This window comes from Poecilia mexicana, unplaced genomic scaffold (genome assembly GCF_051168715.1).
Source record: "Poecilia mexicana isolate PSO_F unplaced genomic scaffold, ASM5116871v1 scaffold_15, whole genome shotgun sequence".
Taxonomy (NCBI): Eukaryota; Metazoa; Chordata; class Actinopteri; order Cyprinodontiformes; family Poeciliidae; genus Poecilia; species Poecilia mexicana.
The window spans coordinates 9,386,580-9,408,002 of NW_028263384.1; the positions used below are offsets into that span (position 1 = coordinate 9,386,580).

The following is a 21,423-nucleotide window of genomic DNA, read 5'->3' on the forward strand; positions in this document are numbered from 1 at the left end:
ATTCTGGCTTGGAAAATAGAGAGAAAAACAGCCCTTCCAGTAAAATGGGTCATTATTCTGAATGTTGTAAAGGAGTTTAAATTTAAACCAGCCTTCAAAGATTTTATAAAGGCTGTGTCACAGATCAGCAATCATTGTGTACCTGTCATCAGAGCTCTCATCGTGCAGGAGTCTCTCTTTGTTCAGTCCAATTTTCTCCAATTCATGAGTAAGTTTCTCAAGGTCATTATTCATCTGCTGCGTCCGCAGTTTCTCACTCACAAGCTCCTACACACATCACGCACGCGCACACACACACACACACAAAATAGTACATGTTAAGCATCTTCTAATAAAACCCCACATTTACTTAACATTTATATTAAAACAACATTAAATGACTAGCGTAGAGTAGATCAGTAAAGCTGATTGTTTTAATTTAATCTGCTGAATCTTAACACATACATTAAAAAAAAACAAAAACAAACTCTGCTTACCTCTCTTAGTGTCATCAGCGTCTTCTTATCTATACTGCCCTGTTTGACCAGCTCCTTGTTCTCTTTCTCCAGGTCCTTGACTCTCGTACACGAGTCCCTGAAGAAGATCATCTCCTTGCCCATGGTGCGGTTCTCCTTCTCCAGGGCGGCGATCCGCTGGTTGCCGTCATCCAGCTTGGAGTCGCGGATCTCGGCCTGCTGCCTCAGCCGCTTGTTCTCCTTCTCCAGAAGCTTCTTATCTTTCTCCAGCTGGGAGCTTTCCAGTTCCAGAGTTTTGTTCTGTGAGTGAGACGGGACGCAGTAAAGTAAAGATGGACGCTAACTGCGGAACATTAGCGTAGCGACCGTGACTACGGACTACCTCCTGCTCCAGCTGCTCCAGCCGTTTACTCGAGATCTTCAGTTCCTCCAGGTTACGCTGAAGGGTTTGGTTCTCCGTTTCCACCTCTTGCAATTCTGCCTCCAGCTGCTGGATCTTCTTGCTGCTGTTCTCCAAAGCCTTCTGAAGCCGCTGGTTCTCCGTGTCCAGACCTTGGTAGCTCACCTGGGAAACAAAAGTGTAGAAAAACTTGAACAATGCAGTCATTTTTTAACTGTTGTGTTGAAGAAAGTAATTGTGAATATTTAGACTTAAAAAAAGGCTTTTTGCTATAAAAACAACATATTCAGAGCAGTGATTAAGCCAAAACTATACTAAAATACACACAGTTTCCATTTAAAACAATATAAAAACAGAAATTTTGTAAATATGCTCTACCCAAAACTCAATGCCATAGTTTTAGCTTCACCAGATTCAAATTCTGTAAATAAAAAAAATATATATATGTTTAATCACCTTTTGCTATCCAGATATTTAGTTATTCAAAAAATAATCAACAGGTCAGCCCTTCAGTATGTTGGTGTTGAGTTGAGCAGAAAGTGCTGAGCTTTTCACATTTAGACGTTACAGAAGTTTTTGTTTTAGATGGAGATGCAGTGTTTGTTACAAAACAGGTGTTAAGCATTTTAGGCAATAAATTATTTAGCTATTTAAAAAGAAATGTAATTGTTTATTTGCATTTTTTTATATTTCTAATGTATTAAAAAGGCTTAAAAGAAAAATCTGCACAATGTGTCAATTTTTTAAGATCCGATTAATCGTCAAAAAGATTAATAGATTAATTGATAACTAAAGTAATCGTTAGTTGAAACACTGATTTATTATGAGGAATATGATACAACGAGTTTGCTTATTTTACAAACCAAGAAAACCAGCTGACATCACAGTCCAGGAGCAGCTCCTTGATGTGTGTTCATACCTCTAATCTTTCTGTTTTCTTAGACGAGGCTTTAAGCAGTTCCAAGCTGCGCTTCAGCTGGGTCCTCTCGCTCTCCAGCTCCCTGTTCTCGGCTTCCAGCTGAGCGGCCTTTGCCCCCGCTGACCGGAGCGTCTCGGTTGAGCGCCGGAGCTCCAGGTTCTCCTGTTCCAGCTGGCCGTTTTCCTTCTCCAGCGCCTCTAACTGGAAAGCCATATTTTTCAGAGCGTCCAGTTTCTTCTTTAGACGGCGGCCCTCCGCCTCCAACTCAGAGTTCTCCTTCTCCAAAGAAGAAACCTGCAAGGAAGAGGTGTGAGAAGTTGGGAGATGCAAGTCTGAAACAAATGCATTATTTCTAATCTGGCAGGATGTCTTGACATAAAAAAAAATCAAGACTTTTTTATGTCTTGATTCCCAAATTAAATGTAACAAATTCACATTTTATGTCCTATTTTAAAGCTGTAGAGGCAAAGATTCCCTGTGAAATTACTGCATACATTTCTGTTTAGATCAGACTTTAAAAAATACAAATGCTGCAAAAACCAAAACGTATAGGAAAAAAGATCTGCAAGTGACATCATCAGATACAGCTATGAAATAAACGCTCCATACTTTTTTCTTTTTCTATACCTGAACAATTATCAAGTCAAATTCTATTTTTTTTTTGTCTAGACTCCACAAGAACCCTGACTTTGTGAATCTACATTCATTGCATTGAGATTGTTAAACAAATCAAATCATTAGTAAAGTACAAAAATATTCCACAACCCAAGTGAAAATGTATGGATTAAAAAAAAAAAATATTTAAAACATAAGCAAACCAAGGTAATATAGCAATATGTGAGGAGATGGACCAGACCTTCTCACAGGTAATTCCAAGAGTGGCAACTTTCTTCTGCAGGCTTTCATTTTCCCTTTCCAGCTTCTGCAGCCGAATCTCCAACTCTTCTGCTCTCTCACCTTTTTCCTTCATCAATTCAAGCTCCTTTCCTGCATTAAAAAAAATCACTTTTCAAAACACTCAAAACTCTTGTTAAAATGAAGAAAACAGAACTAAATACTATTCTCAGAAAAACATTCAAACCCAAAAATGTTCATCCCGCTGGTTACTCACGTAGCTGCTTCCTTTCAAATTCGAGCTTATTCAGTTTGCCCGTCGTCTCGCAGATCGACTCGTGAAGAACTCTGTTCTCCTTCTCCACGTCTTTCACGCGGGCCTCAGCTCCAACCTGGCAGCGTTGACGCAGCGAGGAAATGGTTTGGCTCAGGTGCTTGTTCTCCTGCTCTAGACCCTTCATCTGCAGAGAACGAAATGAAGCTTTGATTTAATTGCGATTTATGTTCTTAGTGGGATATGAACAGTACAAGGCACCGATTTCCCAGCAGAATCAACACTACAAACACAAAAAACTAGTATAACTCTGCCGTTTGCCTGGCCGACTGGAATAGCACAGCATTAGTTACATCTCATTATGTTTGCAACAAAGCCAATGGAGGCAGATAATCTGCGAGTGCGGCGTTCTGTTTGCTTTCCCCCCTGAAGCTCATCAAAGCTGGATTTAACGAATCAGAAGGTTAAACTAATCAAAGGTGTCAGATTTGGGTCTGACAACTGCAAAGACCTGGCCACACACAGTGAGCGACTCCATCTAAGCTGCAGACTGCAAGAAATCGGGATTCAACGAAGCATTCAGCTAGTTGATCCAAATGCAAATGTCTGAAAACTGTTTGCAGAAACAATCAGTGAAATGTATTTATTCTGCATGTTTTTGTGGGACATCTTGGAACAGTTGGCGAAAATTTTATAGGAAAAAAAAAAAGAGTTTATATCAAAACTATTTGATGTTTTTTTTCTAATGTGTTAAATGTCAGTAGTCAAACATTAACTTTCTAAATTAAAGTGAATCCTACATGAGATTAGAGCTAAAAAGCCTTGAAGTCACTCTTTAATCAGCTAGAAGTGTCACAGTTTTAACGGATAACAATCAGACTGTTCCGAACAATTACAAAATGGCTTCTGAACAGCACTGAGTGTGTGTTTGCATGCCCACCTGTCTCTCTGAGTTTTCCTTGAGTGTCTCCAGAGTCTTCTCCAACAAAGCCTTTTCCTTCATCAGGTCCGTACTCAGTGACTCGGCACTACGGAGCGACTCCCTATCCACCATTAGTTCATTCTCCAGTCGCTCCAACTGCAATAAATAAGAGCCTTTTATCTGTATTGTATATACACACTAATACAAAAGTAATTTAAAATAATTTTAATCTGTTGAAACAAATCCTGAATTTTTGGTACTTCAAAAATATTTTTTTTATTTGGCACTTAACTTTAAGCACAGAAAAAGTATCCACATGTCATTTTTAACCATAAAATGATTGCGATACAAATAGAAGAACTGTTTAAAATAATACCCCATTCTGTATGAATTAAATTCATAGTGAAACTACAATGAAATGAAATATGCTTATTTGTGAGCTACACAAATCCCAATAGCTGCTTCAAATTTAAACGCATCTTGGATTAAGTTTTTAAAGTCGCTTAGAAATTCCACAGGGTGGATTTTCTCTTTGAGGGAGATGAAGTTAGTGGTATGTTTTTTTGTTCGGAGGGCACACAGAGAATCTTATGTTTCTGAAAATAGCTGCGAAACGTCTTTTAGCACAGGGTGTTCCAGAGTTAAAGGCAGTTAAACCATGTGGATTTAGAGCTTTGCTTTCATCCTCCTATCCGCCCCTCTTTATCCTTGCCCAGTTTTACTTTCTCTGTGTCACTGTGATCTAAAGGTCTACAGTGAAGAGGAGGCATGTACATTATGCAGGGAGTGCTGGTGTAGCATGTTGGTTTTGCTGCTGAAGAAGAGAGAATTAAAGATGTTCTAGAAATAAAAACATCACAAATCCCGAAATGAGTCTGTTTTAAGAATCAAAGAAATTAAGGCTTACTTTCTGGTTAAGTTTCTGGTTTTCTTGATTGGCTTTGGTCAGTTTAGCTGTGTTGTCCTGACTGGCTGTCCCTTTGAGTTCCTCCACCTTCTTCAGCAGAGCTTGATTTTCTTTCTCCAGCTTTAACAGGCGACTGGAGGTCAGCTCATTCACCTCCTCGCCCAAAGACTTCTGCGGGGCTAAAATAAAGACGGAACATCAATGTCTTGGCAAAATACAAGATGCATCATGTCTTTTGCCTCATTACTACTAAATATCAATAACTCAGATTAAATCTTGAGAGACTGTAATTCCACTAAAGCATGCTTTGACAAACATCCACCTTCACAGAGTCTTTATCCAGATCCTGGGCTTGCTAAACCTATTAACAGCTCTTATTATCCAACTCCACAGCTTATCTTTCAGGAGTCACTGAATATTAATTACAGCACAGATCTTAACCAAGTGGAAAGAAAACCCTGTGGAGGCTGGCACATACAGACAGAGCCTGGAGGGACGATGCCAAGATTAAGGGCCAAAGACCAAGGCCTGGTCCATCGCCTGTCTGCAGCTTCCAGTAGAGTGAACTCTTCAGTGTCTGTTAGCAGCTTAACTTTTTAAGTGAATGACTTATTCTTTATTTTCCCATTCTTTATATGCTCTCTGTTACTAAAGTTAAAACAATTAATTGTGATTAATCAATTATTGAATTAATCATCAAGTGATTTAATAATTGATTGATCATTAACTAGCATAGACTCCAAAAAAAGTAAGTTATCGAAAGACCACACACTGTGTGTGTGTGTATATGTATATATATATATATATATATATATATATATATATATATATACATACAGAGAGAGAGAGGGAGAGAGAGAGAGACTCCAAAAAAGGACAAATGTACAAATAAATTCTCTAAAAGAAAAAAAAAAGATAATTATTTTGATCAGTTAATTATAAATACAACAGATCAGCCCTACACTGCAACAATGTCAAAGTCAAGCAGAAAAAGCTGATGCTAAATGTATAAGTTTATTTAAAATGCTTATTTTCATATCTTAATGTACCTCTATGGTACAAAAAAGCTTAAGTGGTTAAATGAAAAATCAGCAGAATGTGCTATTTTCTTATCCAATTAATCGTTGGAATAACTGGTTAATAGTTGGAAGAGTCGATTAATCATCCGAATAATTGATTAATCGTTGGAATAATCACCAATCTGGTAAATAATAGGATTGTCACTAATGATAATTTTAGTAACGGATATTGTTGCCTTTTTTCCTCACCATCAGTCAGCTCTGGTGTCTTTGATAATTGCTCCAGCTCCCAGCCCAGGTGCAGCGACTCGTCCATGCTCTGTTTCTGGGCCATCTCCAACACGAGATTCTCCTCCAACAGCTCCTCCATTCGCTTCCGGTCAAGGTCCCGCTCCTGGAGATCAGTTCAACAAATACTGTTGCTATACATGTTGCTACTGCAATTTCTGTCCCAGATTACACCCAGAAAGCATGACTATACCATCTCCAGATCATGCATCTTGGACTTGAGCTGGAGGTTCTCTTTCTCCAGAAGGTGTAGTTTGTCGGACCGCGTCCTGGTGGAATCCAGCTGCTCCTCCAACATCGTCTTTGTTTCTAGCAAAATCTGGTTGTCCTCCTTTAGCTCCTATAAAAACATTAAGAACGCAAGTCTAACACAGAGGAGAAAACTGCAGCAGCATGCAAAAGACCTAACTAAGCCCAACTTTTAGGGCCAATGTATATTTGCAATATAAATTAAGAAAAAAAAAAAAAAAAACTGTTATTTGTATCCAAATGAACTGCATGGTCAAACTGTATGAACTCCATTCCTCTCAATACTTTCAAGATGATTTTGAAAAATAAATACAAAAGTTGACAAGAAACTTAAGGCTAATATTTGTACAGAAATCAGATTGGATGAATAGATGGAAAGACGGATCGACAGACAAAGATGGATGGTACAGCAGATTCACCATTTCATGAATATGGAACAGACTGGTAGACAGATTGATGGTTAGGCAAACAAATGAGATGGCTGATGTGAATAAACTGACATACGGACAGACGAATATAACACAGGCTGAAAGATGCTGAACATGTAAAACTTTTTTACTGCCCCCCAAAGTTAAAATGGTCTTTATTCCGTTTTCGCAGCCGTTTACCTCGACTCTGGCCTTGTAGAAGTCAATGTCATGAAGTCTCTCCTTGTACCGGCAGAGCTCGCTCTCCAGTTTGTCGACACGTATGGCTTTTTCTCGGAGTGCGTCCAGCTCATCGCGGTAGGCCCGAGCCGAGCGAGCGTCGGACAGCAGCTGATAGCTCTGCAGGAGTACATAAATTTGTTTATGGAGCATAAACAAAAGTAGAAAAGTTCAATGAAGTGCTTAAATCGCACAAACACAAAACCAAACATACTGAAACAATGGCTTTAATGTGTTTATATTATATAATTCGTGGAGTATTTGAGAACAAAAAACACCAATGAACAGAATAGCTTCTGCACATCATCAGTTTAACAAAAAGCATATGTACTCACATTTCTCCACAATGCCCCAAGCTGTTTTTTTTTTTTTTTTTGGTAAACAATTGCATCAAAAGCCAGGAGAATCTGCAGCCAGACTAAAAATAGTTTGAGCACCCTCTAATGAGCTAAGTCACTCGCTAGCTAATTACAGCCTGGCATCAATTTAGAAACCGAGCGCTAAGGAAGAGAAAACCAGGTGGAGGAGAAGTGAGGTCATTCGAATATTTGTAAACCGCACAGCATAGAGCTGTGATTGGTAACTTTACCTCCTGCTGGATTCTCTTCAGCTCCACCTCCATGTTCTCCAGCTCCTGCCTGGTGTCCAGAAGCTGCTCGCTTTTTTCCTCCCTGCAAAGGAGAACCAGCATAAACAAAAGCAGAGTACAGAAATGGCATACGAGAACTGCAACAAAAACAATATGCCATTTGTTTTCTGTATTTATTTTTTTTTTTTCTTAAAGGAGGTACTTATGAAGACATCAGTTCAGTTAGGAAATTCCTTTTGTGCTTATTCTCATTCAGTACTTTAAAGCTGTATTCTATAACAATAGCCTTTGGGTAGTTGCATAGAAAAGTTACAGTAAACAAAATCTGCACAAACATTTTTGTGATGTGAGGAAATGGGAATTATGTGTCACAACAGAAGTGGTGCTATGAGTAATCATTTGTTTTTAACTTACGACAACACGCCTGATTCAGGGCATACAGACTATAAACGCAAAAAAGAAGGGGAAAAAAATCCAACATTTCATAAAAGCAGAGATAAAAGCAGATAAAATCCTGGTTTGGTAGGTTGGTTTAAAGCCATGGCTTACTATGTTTTCAGTGACTTAATTAAAAAAAAACAAAAGTTTTTTTGCTTTTTTGCAAAGAATTTTTGAAAACATGATTTTATCAATATGATGTTCAAGCATTTCAAAAAAGTGGTTAGTGTAGAACTGAGTGGAGACTTGGTGTGATTTAGTCCACTAATAAAACCATTGTACAAGAATAATCCCACGCTAAAAAACATAAAAAGATGTTTAATTAGACTTTGACATTTAAAAAAAAAAAAAAAAAAAAAAAAAAGCATACTTTGGAGTTGTTTTGATATCTACATAACTTGTGCAACTTGTTCTTGAACGCATCACCTGTAAAGAAACGTTGTCTTGACACACCACCATGTGTGGTCATTCGTAGGGGCTATAAATGCTAACATGGTATTTATGGTTTGTTAAATAACACAGGCAGTGTGGAAGTGCACCGTCTATGATTTTTCTCAGTATCAGTGATGTTTAAGTTGGGTAGGTTGAGTCATTTAATGTAGGGCTAGCTACATTAATTTCCTTTAGAAAAATGCTGAGGTAAACCTTTGCTTCAGTCTGCCTCTTTTTCTATGTCGTCAGTGTAGCTGAGAGAGAAACCTTAATGTCCCCCCAAAAAAGCAGACTTTAGTAATAGATGGGAGTCCTTATATTTTGCTTTCATGCTACTTTCTAAAGTTGGTTAGTTTTAAACCTAAATGTTCCACATATGCACAGATTTAAATAATATTTTAAAAAACAGTTGATATCCCACTATAAATTAAGTACTGTGCAATATTGGCAAGTCCTAAGTTGATGGACAAACACCACTGAACGCCAAACCAGCCTACAGTGTGTGCTTACATAAGTGAGAGATTTTGATTTCTGTCGTCTCATTTCTCAAAAACCCCAAAGAAAAGCAGAACTAGCTCAAGCACCTGAAAACCTCCTGTGACTACAACCACGCTGAACACACAGCAAATATTCCCCTGAGGCAACAACGCTTCATCCTCCTTTACTCGGAGGAAGAAACAAGTCAGACCTGACAAGTAAAGAGTTCACAAGGTGAATTCTGTATTTTTAATTCTTCAAAAACCGCAGCATGTTTTTTTTCCTACATCAACACTACAAGGCTACATGTGTGGAAAGAAGTGAAATAAGGCACTTTGTAAAAGTCAAGAAGAAGTGCCGTTTTTGGGTTAGGTATAGACTTTAGGTTAGGTTTAGGATCAGGGAAAGGCTACAGAATACAAACAATAAAATAATAATAGTAATAATGGAATAATAATAATAATGGAAATCGATGCAAAATCCTTGTGAAGATACGAAGACGCAATATGTCTGCGAGTGTGTGTGCAAGTTCTCCAGGCTCAGCTCTCAGGAGAGAAAGTGTCACACTGCATTGGGAGAAAACGACTGCATTCCTGAGATGCTGCTCAGTCTGTGCATGTGTTTGCATGAAACTGGTCCGCTGAACATCTGATGGCCCATTTGATTACAGCTCTCTGGAGTCTCCTAGCGCATCTCAATAAGGAAAGGAATCCTATTCTCTCCCTCTCTCATTGTTTTCTCTCCACTCATTCACCTTCTGTTTCCTCAGACAGTTATCTGGGAAGTTAAACAATCGTGGCACGGGAAGTCACCCCCTTCGACCTTCTTTTTTAAACCCATTAACGCTCCGATTCTCTGCAGTTTTGCCTCGTTCTCACACAATCCGTTTCTTGAAAATTACAAGCACCTGTCAACTGCTGTATGGAAGATTAGCGAGGCCGTCACATTACGTATTCAGCTGGCACAGTTTCTTCCGCTTTCTGAAAACAAGCTGCATCTGTGCAGGATGAGGCTTTCGCATTTAAAGCTGCATCATCAACTGCAGCTGTGGGATTTTGACCATTTGGCAGATTAAAAACACTTTGCAACTCCCTGGAACTGACCGATGTCAATAAATATATCTATTATGGTAAATAAAATCTAATTTAGCTACATAAGATGTTTATGACAATCATACTTCTTGGCTAAAGAGATGAAAGAGCAGTCATGTGACCAGATTCTATAAATTGACAGGTTTTTTTTCTTTGTGCACTTCATGGTACAACAACTTTCCATTGCAGATGCCACGAAAAAAAAAAAAAAGAAAAATGAACCAAAATATTAAATCATCTTGATGGTTGCGGTTTTGTATTTGAATTTAAAGCAACTGAAATAAATAGTAATGTCAATAAGTCGCCTGTTGATGCAGATAAACTTGTTTTGGGTTGTTTCGAGTAAAATTGTTCAGCCCCTTCCTTTGACCAAACAGACTGACCTGCGCATATCTGAATTACAATGGCCTTAATTTAGGCTTTCATTCTGCTCGCACACACATAAAAACACACGGCTTTGTTTTGAAAAAGTTAATAAAATACACAGTCTTGCTATATACAGAGAGACAATGATGATGATTTCTCCAAGACTTGAGGCCTGTTTCAAATTACAGAGAAAAAAAAACCCATTTGTATTCATAAGTCTGCTTTGTATTTTACTTTGGTACATGGAGAAACAGACAGAAAATATCACAGCAGATTTTTGGTTTGCATATGTATATGTGAAAAAGATGGAAGGTGTTCCCATAATGACTGCAGCAGGAGCACCAGCTTAAAAATGGTTGAGAAATCTGTTGAGAGCAAAAACTAAGAAAAAGCTGTTTGTGCAACACTGTGCCACAGTTTCTTCAAAATTACCCACACACACACACATACACACACACATTATTAAGTAGCCTCGTAATATCTACATAAAAATCACATTCAGCTCTGGAACCCATTTGTCTCCACTATTTACACGCCCCATTGAAATAATTGTTGATCAAGCTGATAGGAGGACAACGGCACTCACAGTTCCTGTCGAAGGCGTCTGATTTTGGCCTTGGCATCGGCCAACTCCACCGAGAGGTGCTGTCGACTCTCAGTCCTCCTCATGCTGGGAGAGTCACCAGGGGACTGGGTGGCGATGGGAGCCAGGGGAGAGAGCTGCACACAGTCTCTCTCCTGGGTGAGCTCCACGATCGTCTGAATGCAGGAAGGATGGAAAGAAAAAGTGGACAGGTGAAGCTGTGCTACACTGCAGTTCAAGAAAGAAAGGAAACACAAGATACTAAAAGATGAGTTTTAATATTTGGGAAGTCACTGGCAGGCATAGTTAGAAAAGTTACACAGAGGCCCCACACCAAGCCCATTTTAATCTACTGCCCTCAACAGGAAATTGGATTTTAATTGAAAGCGGCTGGATGATTCTATGATAATCTGGAGGCCATTAGAACCCCTCGCATGCACCCACACACAAAATCTGCTATCAGCAATAGGAATCTGCACCCCATGGCTTGAAAACTAATTTAATGCTGCGTGTAGTCACAACACACACACACACACACACCAAATGACAGTTAACAGTCTCAGCCCTTCCTTCCTGAGGCTGCTCTTTTGTGGCAACAACAAAAAAGGAAAAGTTTCCACATGACCGTGCTAGAAAAAACTTCAGTCGCGTATCTTCTTGTAAAAACATGGAACAAGATAAATGGGCTTAATAAATCACACCATTACCTCCAGCTGTGTGTCCCTTTCATCCACCAGACGTTTGAGGTGGAAAGCCAGGTTTCTCGACAGGCTGTCCAAATCCTCAGGGGGCATTTCTCCATTTTCCAACCACTGCAGGTCCACCACGTTCTCCTGGTTATGGGTCACCTGAAACCAGGACAAAATGGTAAATGGTAGTAAATGGTCACTATGCCACGCTAATATTACTACAGCTTGATGTTAGTCAAAGAGAGAAAACACCTCTTGAATGTGAGATGCTATTGCGGCTTTGGTGTCAAAATCCAGAGTCTGGATACGTTCAATGTATTCTTCTTTCTTCTCGCACTGTAAATAGAGAAGTAAAATGTTAGGAGATTGTCCGATTTCCAGCAGAAAGAGCAGAAGCGGGGTTTATATTAAGGTGTTACATAAGTTGGAGAGTGGAGTGTTTGAAGAGCACAAAGTCACACCAAAATCTGAGGTAAAAAGAAAATATTATAATAATGATGTAAAATAAGTCACAAACAATGATAAGTTAGCTCTACAGGATGAGGATCCAAAGTTCATTCAGGGACAATTTTAGCTACAGCTGAAGTGTTGAGACATCAAGAACAACTAAAAAGCCGGTGAAAGGTCAACAGACTGGTAAGAAATTTACCGACACCACATGTCTGAGTCGGTTTGTAAGTGACAAGTTAAATAAAAGGTTAGACATGTTGACAGCATTCAAGTAGACCAAGTGTGCTCTTACCTGAACAGCACATCCTAAAAGCAGCAGCAACATCTTCCTCATCTCCTCCAGGCCTTGTTCTAAAAAAAAATAAAAAATTAATAAAAAGAAATATTGGGACAAAGGTTAAAAGAAAAAAAAAAAAAGAAAGGAGGGGAGGGGCAAATATTTCCACATATAAAAACTACATGTAATAAATCAGACATTTCCATTAAAAGGTACAATGTTTTGTAAAAGTACTCCTCACCTCTGGTCATGTTAAAACCTCAAATTTCGATATATTTTTCTGTCATTTTATTTAGTCTAATTTTGAAGAACAAGAAAAAAATATATATCCACTTTTAGGAATAATCTGAAAAGTGTTGCATGCCAACCAGTGCAACCATTTACCTTCAGAAATCGACTAATAGTGACTGCAATCCTTTTTTTCCAGTCAGAGCTCAATGTGCATCCTCAGGTGACTTATCCAATATGGCCGCCACACATAATAGAATGCAGTGAAAGTCGCAATTTTATAAACTATTTACCAGCAATTCTGACAGTTTGTGAATTAATAAACTGGCACACATATTTCTGTAAAATATCTGAATGCATCAAATGAAGTGAAATCCATCCCCAGCTTGCATTGCAAACAACATTTAGAAGCAAATACAAACTTTATATACATATTTCCTCTACATGGAGAAAAAATACTAAATGTATGCTGCAAAACCAAGTGTTTTCCCACAAGAAACCCCAACAATTTCTTAGTTCCAGTTACGGATCAATTTTAAGGCTTATTTTTCCTAAACAGATGTATGCTCACTTATGTGAAAAAATGCAACATACTTCAGTTAAAATCTAGATTTAGAAGATCCTAGTTGGACCTCTGCCTATAAAGACAGAATCAAGCTCCCATCTTTCCCACATCGAATTCCAATTAGCTAAATTCCAGGCTTGTTACAATTTCCCCCTCTATAAATCCTTCCCTCCAGATACAGAGCCACAAGGTTTTCCACAGAGTAGCTGGCTGGCCGGATAAACTCCCAGCTCTCATCCACATGTCGGGGCATATTGTCAGAAACCGCTGTAACCTACAAACAGCTGTCTGCCTACTCAACAGGCCTGAGCTCATCTGGGGATTTGAAGCTGCACAACAGCAAAGCAGGTGGTGTGTGTGTGTGTGTGTTTGGGTGTGTACCGATTTAGTGTACAAGGTTTCTGCAGGTTTCTCCAACTCAAATGCAGCATTTTAACACGTTTGTAAGACCACTATGGATGGAATTTATGACCTATATCTTTTATTCAACAAAAATTTGTGAACTAACTAGCAAGGAATTTGCTCTTAGTCAGGATAGACCAAAAAAGCTAGCTAGATAGCTAGCGAGCTAGCTAGCAAGGGTATTAGCAGCTAGCTACCAGCAGACTCAACCATAGAGTCACAGAATGCGATAAAGATGTCTGTGTGTGACTCAAACTTTTGCCTGACAGAAAAATTCAATACACAGAATATACTAGATTAAATAAAATTTAAACCTGCAATTAACATAAGACTAACCTTTTTCTAAAATGAATTTAAGATATTTAAGGTCTTAATTTTAGATACATGAATGTGGATACTTTAAGGATGTGGACACCCTGGTATAGAATAACAGCTTGTCTGCTCTGTTATGTTGCCCATTTCAGACACTTCCTGGTACACAAACTATCTGAAGACCAAAGGGCCTTAGGGGGACCAAAGCTTGGTTCTAATGGGGCGAACCCTGCATTTTCAGAGCTATAAATGGTTAGAGTAATTGTTGGGGTACGTATGAAAGCAGTTACTAAAATAAATGGAAGTGAATACAATGTCCTAATATGGGTAGGTAGAAACACAAACGTGTGTGCGTGAGAGTGATTTAGTGGTATACAATAAGTAATTAGTAATTTATGTGTCTGTGGCTGTAAAAAGCACTGCATGCTTCCTCTGTTTGAATTGCTCTTCATGTGTGTGCATGTGTGTGTGTTAAGTGATAAGCCAAGTCATGATGTGACGAATGGAGCACTAAGTGCCAATGCTGTTCCGGCTCTAATGACAATAAATCCAGCTTAGTGACAGCAAGTTCTCTGTGCAGGGTGGCCTGCTTGCTTCTGGGTTTATGAGGCCACTCATCAGCACTGGGCCAGACAAAAATAGGAAAGCGGAATATAAGGTCTATATTGTATTTGCAGTTCTTAAAATTAAGATTACTAGCCACTGGGGAGTAAAAAAAAAGGTAATCCTGGACAGGAGAATAATAATGACACTCTCAGTTGTTTCTTCATGATCTATCCATCTAATTTACAGAATACGCTAAGCAATTACCTCTGAATCAATAATTCAACCCAAAGCAATGGCCTTATTGACAACATAGGTGCATGCACTCAGGAGGGATAGTATAAAATGTAATTTTTACATAAAAAAGGTCAATATATATACCGGTTACAAACACTACTGAAATAAAACTAAATGATCCAAAGAAATCTGTCTCTGAATAAAACAGTCGCAACGTGAGGAAGTAGTTGGTAATCCAATCTCACGGCATTTAGTCTCCATCTGCATTTCATTCTGCTTTTAACTTCCACTGAGATAAAGAAGTGGGAATGTCTGTAAGAGAATAGCTGTAATTTGCATAATTCTGCCAATCAAGAAATGCATTAAGTTTCTCAGTAATTCTGAGAAAAGCTTTCTAGCTTGGGTCAGACAACAGCTTCATGAAGGGAGAACATAAGTTAATATTTAGACATTTTAAGGGTCAAATGAGGACATCAACATACTCTAGTTGGGACTGTGGATGTGGATATGACATAGCAAGTAAAGGAATGAAAATTTCTCATTTACAGTCTTAGTCAAAACAACAAAGTCATTTCTAACGTAGACAAAAAAAATTAATGCAAAATTGTCATATAGACAAATGCTTACTTTACTGCAAGAAGCTTTGTGAACCTATGGGAACAAACCTATTGGATGTGTAATCCTCAACTCGTGTTGAAGTTTTTTTAATTTAGTGCCTTGAGATGAAACGTTTTTGAGATTTTATGCTTTATGAATAACAACAAACTGAGATGAGAAATATTTTTGCTGATTTTTAACAGATAAATTCCCTTTCTGTAGCAAGCTTAGGGACATGTTTATATCACCTACTCATGTTTTAATCAATGCATACTAATGTAAACAAAATGCATTTCGTCTAGAGGGGCACAACTTTCTCCTAAACCGTCTTATAAGACAATAAATCTGACAGAGATCGATTGACAATTATTGTCTTTTATAGTTTACTGTAATAAAACTGAATCAAGAGACGAAAAACCACCAGATATCACAGACGAGTAATTTCTCGTTTTCGTCTCTCTTTACTTATCGTTTGTAAAAGGATGGAGCGTTTGAGCCTCCAGGCACGCTCCCAGCAAGTTTATCTGCACAACATGGATATGAGGTGCATCAACGAGAGCTGACATTGGAAGAACAGGGTTGCTGCTTGACAACAGGAAACATGACAAATACTGATCGATTCACACTATTCTTTGTGAGGCAGGTTTGTGTTAAAGTTTTGGCATATTCCAAACAAATACCAGAAAAGAAAAACTGAAATCGTGTTTGGTTGGATAGTAATAAAAACAAAAACAAAAAAACAAACAGATTTGGTCATTTGATAATTAATTCCATGTATACATGGAACATTTTTTTTCCCATCCGGTTCAAAATACAATTAAGAAAACATGATTTTGGCGTATTTATCTTTGTCCGAATGCTTCAAAGTTGTCTTCATTTGACTTTTTCCTGATAATTTGCATTTGTTTTGCGTTGTAAAAAACATAGCTGAAGAAAGAACTTTAATGTTCATTTAAAAGCAGCTAAATAATTGTTACCATGTTAAAAGTTGGCACTTTTCTATTTAACCAAATCAAAGGACTCCGGGATTAGCTCAAAATCTGGAGTAGTTACGCAGCTCAAACTTGAACTCAACAGATATTGATGATAAACACAAAGTGAATAGCTTGTAAAACTAGTTAGTTTCCAAATATTTTAAGTAAATGTGTAAAGCCAATTACACCAATACCTTATTTATGACATGAAATAAAATATGTTCCATATAAAATAGAATTTGTGCAGATTTGGGTCTAGAAGAGCAGCAACAAGTAAAACTTCCCAAACCTATAGAGCTTAAAAACCCTCTATTAAAAACCATAAAAACCTATTATAGTCAGTGAAGGGATTTAGACCAGCAAATCTACTGGAGCTACTCAGGAGAGATAAGGAACCCCGCTGGATAAATAATTTATGAGGTTTGAAAGGGGGAACAAGAGAGAGAAGCAGGCAAAAGGCAAGATAAAAGCAAGCAGAGACAGGAGGAGGAAAAGTATCACAAGCTTAAAAAAAAAGATAAATAAAGTGAGAGACAGAGCAGCAGCAGGGAGGCAGAGAGGCAAGGCTGAAAATAGAAGAAATCTCCCTCCAGCAGCACAAGCTGAAGGCTTAAAGGAGGCTCCGTTGTCTCACTTCACACCTCATCTGGTCTGCATCCCTCTTCCGCTGCTGCTCATACATTCATTTCATCCATGTATTCTCTGCAGCACACATCCACCCACCCGTCCTTCCTTCCCATAACATCGTTACACATGAGCTGCTCCTTCAGTGTCGCCACCTGGACTAAGCCTTCGTTTTTACCTCCTGTCCTTCCACCCTGTTTTGATCCTCTTGGCAGGAAAACAGAGGTCAAAAGGACAGTGACTAACCCTTCACTCTGCAGTGCCATTGTTAATCAGTTTGTGAGGATGTAGGGAGGGAGGATGAGAAGATAGAAAAAAAAAACGTGTTTGTGGGCATGTGCAGTTTATTGCTACAGCACCGTTTCTTCAGCCGTGACAGATAGTCATTGGGAATAAGCCGACCTCTTTACTAGTGATGACACAATTATTTCCAGGCTAATATTAATTTCATCCCAGAGAGAGAGAGAGAAAAAACAGTGATCAATCTTAGTTTTGGATTATTTTAGGGTATTTGTGCGATGGAAGATGAGGTACAATGATCAAAGTCAATGGTTGCCATAGACAACACTGTTTATTGGAGAGACTTCCGTCTTGTCTATTCTGTGTTAAAGAGACACATGAGAGTGATTAAGACCTCAAAATATTCAGTTGTCACTTTAACAGTTTTCTTTTTATCAAATGATTTCTGCAAACCTAGAATTGTTGATTTCTAATGTGCTTTTTGAAAGAAAACAAGAGAAAGATGCCAGCTACAGCCCAGGCATATACAACAAGAACAACCACCTTTTAAATGCTTATTAAAAGCATTCAAGATGTCAGGTTTTTTAAAAGAAAGAACATTTTAAAAGAAATTTAACCAATTAAATTTCAGGATTTACAGTAACAAAGAGTAATCTGGCATGTACGGGTTCTGTACTCCCACTGACTAAACAGTACTTGCAAGCAAAGGATTGTGTGTGTCTCACCGTGCGTGTTTATGCAAGGCAGCTGAGGCTAGCTCAGACTCAGAGCCTTGGGGGGGCGGGAGGGTGTAATAGAGTGCATTTCCACTGTTCACTGTGGTAAGGACACCCTTCCCCCAATCGCCAACCAAATGCACACATGCATGTGCTCACACACATTCAGCACTGTCCCCCAGCCCCCTCAAACGGGAGCATAATAAAAGCCACATGGCCGATGACTTTCAGCTGGCAGCCAGCGAACCCTCGCTCCTCATTCGCTCCTGGTCTGACCGATTATCTGACAAGATAAAGGTAAAGGAGAGGCAAGTCTTTAAGGAATCTGATACTTCCTGTCTGCCCCCCCGTCCACTGCAGTAGAGGCTTCACGCAGAGCACTGACCTGGCTTGGCTTTGACTACTCAGTGGCTGTAGAAAAGCTTTAAAATATAGCATCATCTTCTGAAGTAGCATTTTTAGAAAAAGTGTACAAATTAGAGAAGAGACAATTTGGACTCTACCGAACGATACCAGTTTCTGAGGCTCTATAGTGGTTTGTTTATGGTGTGAACACGGTCCGACATCACAACTGGGCATACAATGCGAGCGTGAGCCAAATGCCCTTCCGTCACTAAGGATTGTGGGATGCAGCAGAGTAGATAACCTTCAGTAGCTAGCCAAAAATGACCAGCAGGCTCACATGGATGAACAATGAGGTACGTCACATCATTGAATTTTACAAAAAAATGACATTTGTCAGCTCCTACTGCTGACTCAACAGAGAAGCAATCAAATTGTTCAAAAAGCAGGAAGAAGAGATAGAGTTCGATTAAGTCATGTCATTTTCAAAATGTCTTAAAACCCATTTGATACACTGCCTGGACATTTATTTGAAATGGTATCCAGAAATGTAACAGCTGTAAAAGAAGTCAAAAACATGACGCAGGTGTGTAGCATGAGTGCATTACCTGCAGCTTCCATTGTTGAATCATTTACTTTTGTCGCTGGTGGGAGTGAGTGAAAATTGAAAAGCTGAATAAAGAGTGTTGAAAGCCCAAAATACCAATGACTGACGTGTTGAAAGTGTGACGAAGGAAGCCGAGGGAGGACAAGGGTTAAGACGCCATTTTATTTGCTTAGAGACGCATAGACATCTTTCATCAGAGTCTGAGTTGAGCATGGAACAACTCACTGTTTTGAAGGGCTGATGATGAACTGATGAACAAAGTCAATGAACCGTTCTGTTGACGATTGCGCTGGCTGGTAAACACAATTTAATCACAGCGTTCTCCTTTTATCTAACAAACCTTTTAACACTCGGTTTATGATCAGTTTCAACAGCCACCTGCTTTTACTTTTGTTCTCAAAGGTTTCATATTGAGATATCAGGTAGCAGAAAGGCTGAGTAGGTCAAACTGCTTTAACATGTTTTCATGACACTGAGCACTTGATACTGCGTCACTGCTGCCTAACGCCAGTCAGACGGATCACATAGCGTGACTAAGTCAGAGGGTCAAAGGCGTACTACAAACTGATCGGATGAATTTAGCATTTCGGGTCAAAGAGCTCCACAGATTTGGCTTGCTGTGGCACCCCTGCAGTAAGTACATAGTAGCCGACAAAGGTAACCCAAAGCCAAGCAATTAAACTGTCCGTTTTCAATCACCTCAAAAGCAGAATTAGCTTCCCCCCCCCACTTTCCTTTTAGTCCTATTATTTACCACATAAAGTCCAATTGTTAGACATAACTTCTGAATTATCCACTCATTAAGAAACATATGGAGACAGAGATTGAACTGTAAAATTAAATTATCTGGCAAAGAAGAAAACATCAAAGCACCAGATTATTGAAAGCAAGTCTGTGGCTTTATTTTAATGAATAGACGAAAGCTATGCAAGTGTCATGTCTTCATTTTCCACTGCTACTACACTCATTACCTGCACTGCTGAACCAGAGAACTGCCTTGGAGTACTCAAATAAAACCTCCACAGCATTATTCAGACAGTTTACCTGTGAAATCCTGTCATTGTGCCGTCAATAAAAACTTTACTCACCAGAGAGTGGGTTCCGGCCCAGAACCAGAACGTTTGGCAAAGGCATCATCACCAACTGCTGGAGACTCTCCTGTGGCGAAAAAGTTAACTAAATTTAGATCAAGCTTATGAGACAAACATTATAAATGTAAAAGTTAAACTTTACAAAAATTCTTATAAAAACATATTTAATGCTGCTTTTTTTTCTTTTTTAGATCTTTATTGTTTTTGTTCATTAGCTGCTGCTGCTGCTACTAAAAGGTCATCCAAATGAAGACATAAACCAGATAAGTAAATTGTTACTTAGGAGGAGTTCTGAATGATTTAGGGAACATGGATTATGACTGCGATGCTTCTAACACAATCTGAATATTTTGCACACCATCATCTATGTAGTGACGAAAAGTGGTTTTGTGAAAATTGGAAATGCGCCTGAAAAATATGCATTCCAAACGTTCTTCTAATATTCTGCTAGAAAGCCAAATGATATGATATTGTGAAACCTTTACTTGCATGTCCATGTAATATATATTACATGGACATGCATATATATATTATATAAATCAGCATTCTGCATTGCTAATGGTCATGAACAAAGTTTTCCAACATAAACTCAAAATACAAAGATTTATTATAAAAGCAACTAAAACTAACTAAAAAAAACTAACAAAAAAGGAGCGCTGTATTCAAACCTGCCTTCTTCAAAGTTAAAATAAGTCAACCACCTTGAACATTTCATTGTTTACTTTTTACCTACAAGCAAATGTGACATCAATCAAAATCCCATCAGCAGCTCTTGATGTTGAGTATTTATCTCGACATGTTACATCGACCAAATACTGTGATGATGAAAAGATGTAGCTGTGATTAAAACAATGATCCTGGCAATAATAACTCAAATATGAAAGCTCTGGTCTCAAACCACCATCAGGTGTGAAAACTCAGACAGATTGACTCCACAAGCTTCTGACAGGATAATCACCACAAAACAGGCAGACACAGTTTATGTCTCACAGAGAGACATTTGGTGTGTCTGACAGCCAACTGACCATGAAGTCATGGCAGCAGCTGGACACACACACACACACACACACACACGCCCACACACGTGTACACGTCCACACACAAATCAACAATAAAGATTTGAATCAAAAGTGAAAAAGTGCAACAGTTACTCATTCCTAACTGTGTAACATTGTCAAAAAAAAAAAAAAAAAAAACTGTCATGAGAAGAAGTAACACACAATCTCCAAACAGCTGTCGCAACAACACACACCTGCTCCCCTTCTCTAGCAGCGTGTATTTGCAAAGTATGATATGAACACAGCTGTGCTTTCTGTCACTAACCAAATACATAAGACTTCAGCTGGTCACAACACGCCACAGTAAATGTACATCTGTCACCGAGTCAGAAATCCTTTTTGAACACACCTGTTAGATAATCCTGAAACAAAGAGCAGACGCCTAGCATCTTAGCATCCTGTGAAACAACACTTATCTTAAACCCTTTATTTTTCTCTTTATTTAAGACAACCTGCTAATTAACATGCTGCACACTATGCAGAATGTACGCTTACAATTTTAACGTGTTAATATTCAGTTAATAAGCCAAAACTATGATCCTTACTTTCCAATAGCAATTCAGTTCAGATAAATTTGAAAT

The 21,423-nt window shown here is 38.6% G+C and overlaps 1 protein-coding gene across 8 annotated transcripts in view; it reads right to left on the reverse strand.

The window, feature by feature from the left end:
- ccdc88ab (coiled-coil and HOOK domain protein 88ab) overlaps positions 1–21,423 on the reverse strand; it is a 64,317-nt gene that overhangs the window by 20,245 nt on the left and 22,649 nt on the right. For all 8 annotated transcript variants that reach the window (XM_088012807.1, XM_088012806.1, XM_088012805.1 and 5 more), the window contains exons 4-20: positions 19,782–19,851; positions 12,322–12,380; positions 11,832–11,915; positions 11,598–11,738; positions 10,894–11,066; positions 7,504–7,585; positions 6,876–7,034; positions 6,212–6,358; positions 5,980–6,124; positions 4,712–4,890; positions 3,823–3,960; positions 2,886–3,069; positions 2,631–2,761; positions 1,775–2,068; positions 838–1,020; positions 477–755; positions 143–267 (exon numbers count right to left, since the gene is read on the reverse strand). In XM_088012807.1, coding sequence (XP_087868933.1) covers positions 143–267; positions 477–755; positions 838–1,020; positions 1,775–2,068; positions 2,631–2,761; positions 2,886–3,069; positions 3,823–3,960; positions 4,712–4,890; positions 5,980–6,124; positions 6,212–6,358; positions 6,876–7,034; positions 7,504–7,585; positions 10,894–11,066; positions 11,598–11,738; positions 11,832–11,915; positions 12,322–12,380; positions 19,782–19,851 — 2,573 coding nt within the window. The remainder of the gene's footprint in view (positions 1–142; positions 268–476; positions 756–837; positions 1,021–1,774; positions 2,069–2,630; positions 2,762–2,885; positions 3,070–3,822; positions 3,961–4,711; positions 4,891–5,979; positions 6,125–6,211; positions 6,359–6,875; positions 7,035–7,503; positions 7,586–10,893; positions 11,067–11,597; positions 11,739–11,831; positions 11,916–12,321; positions 12,381–19,781; positions 19,852–21,423) is intronic.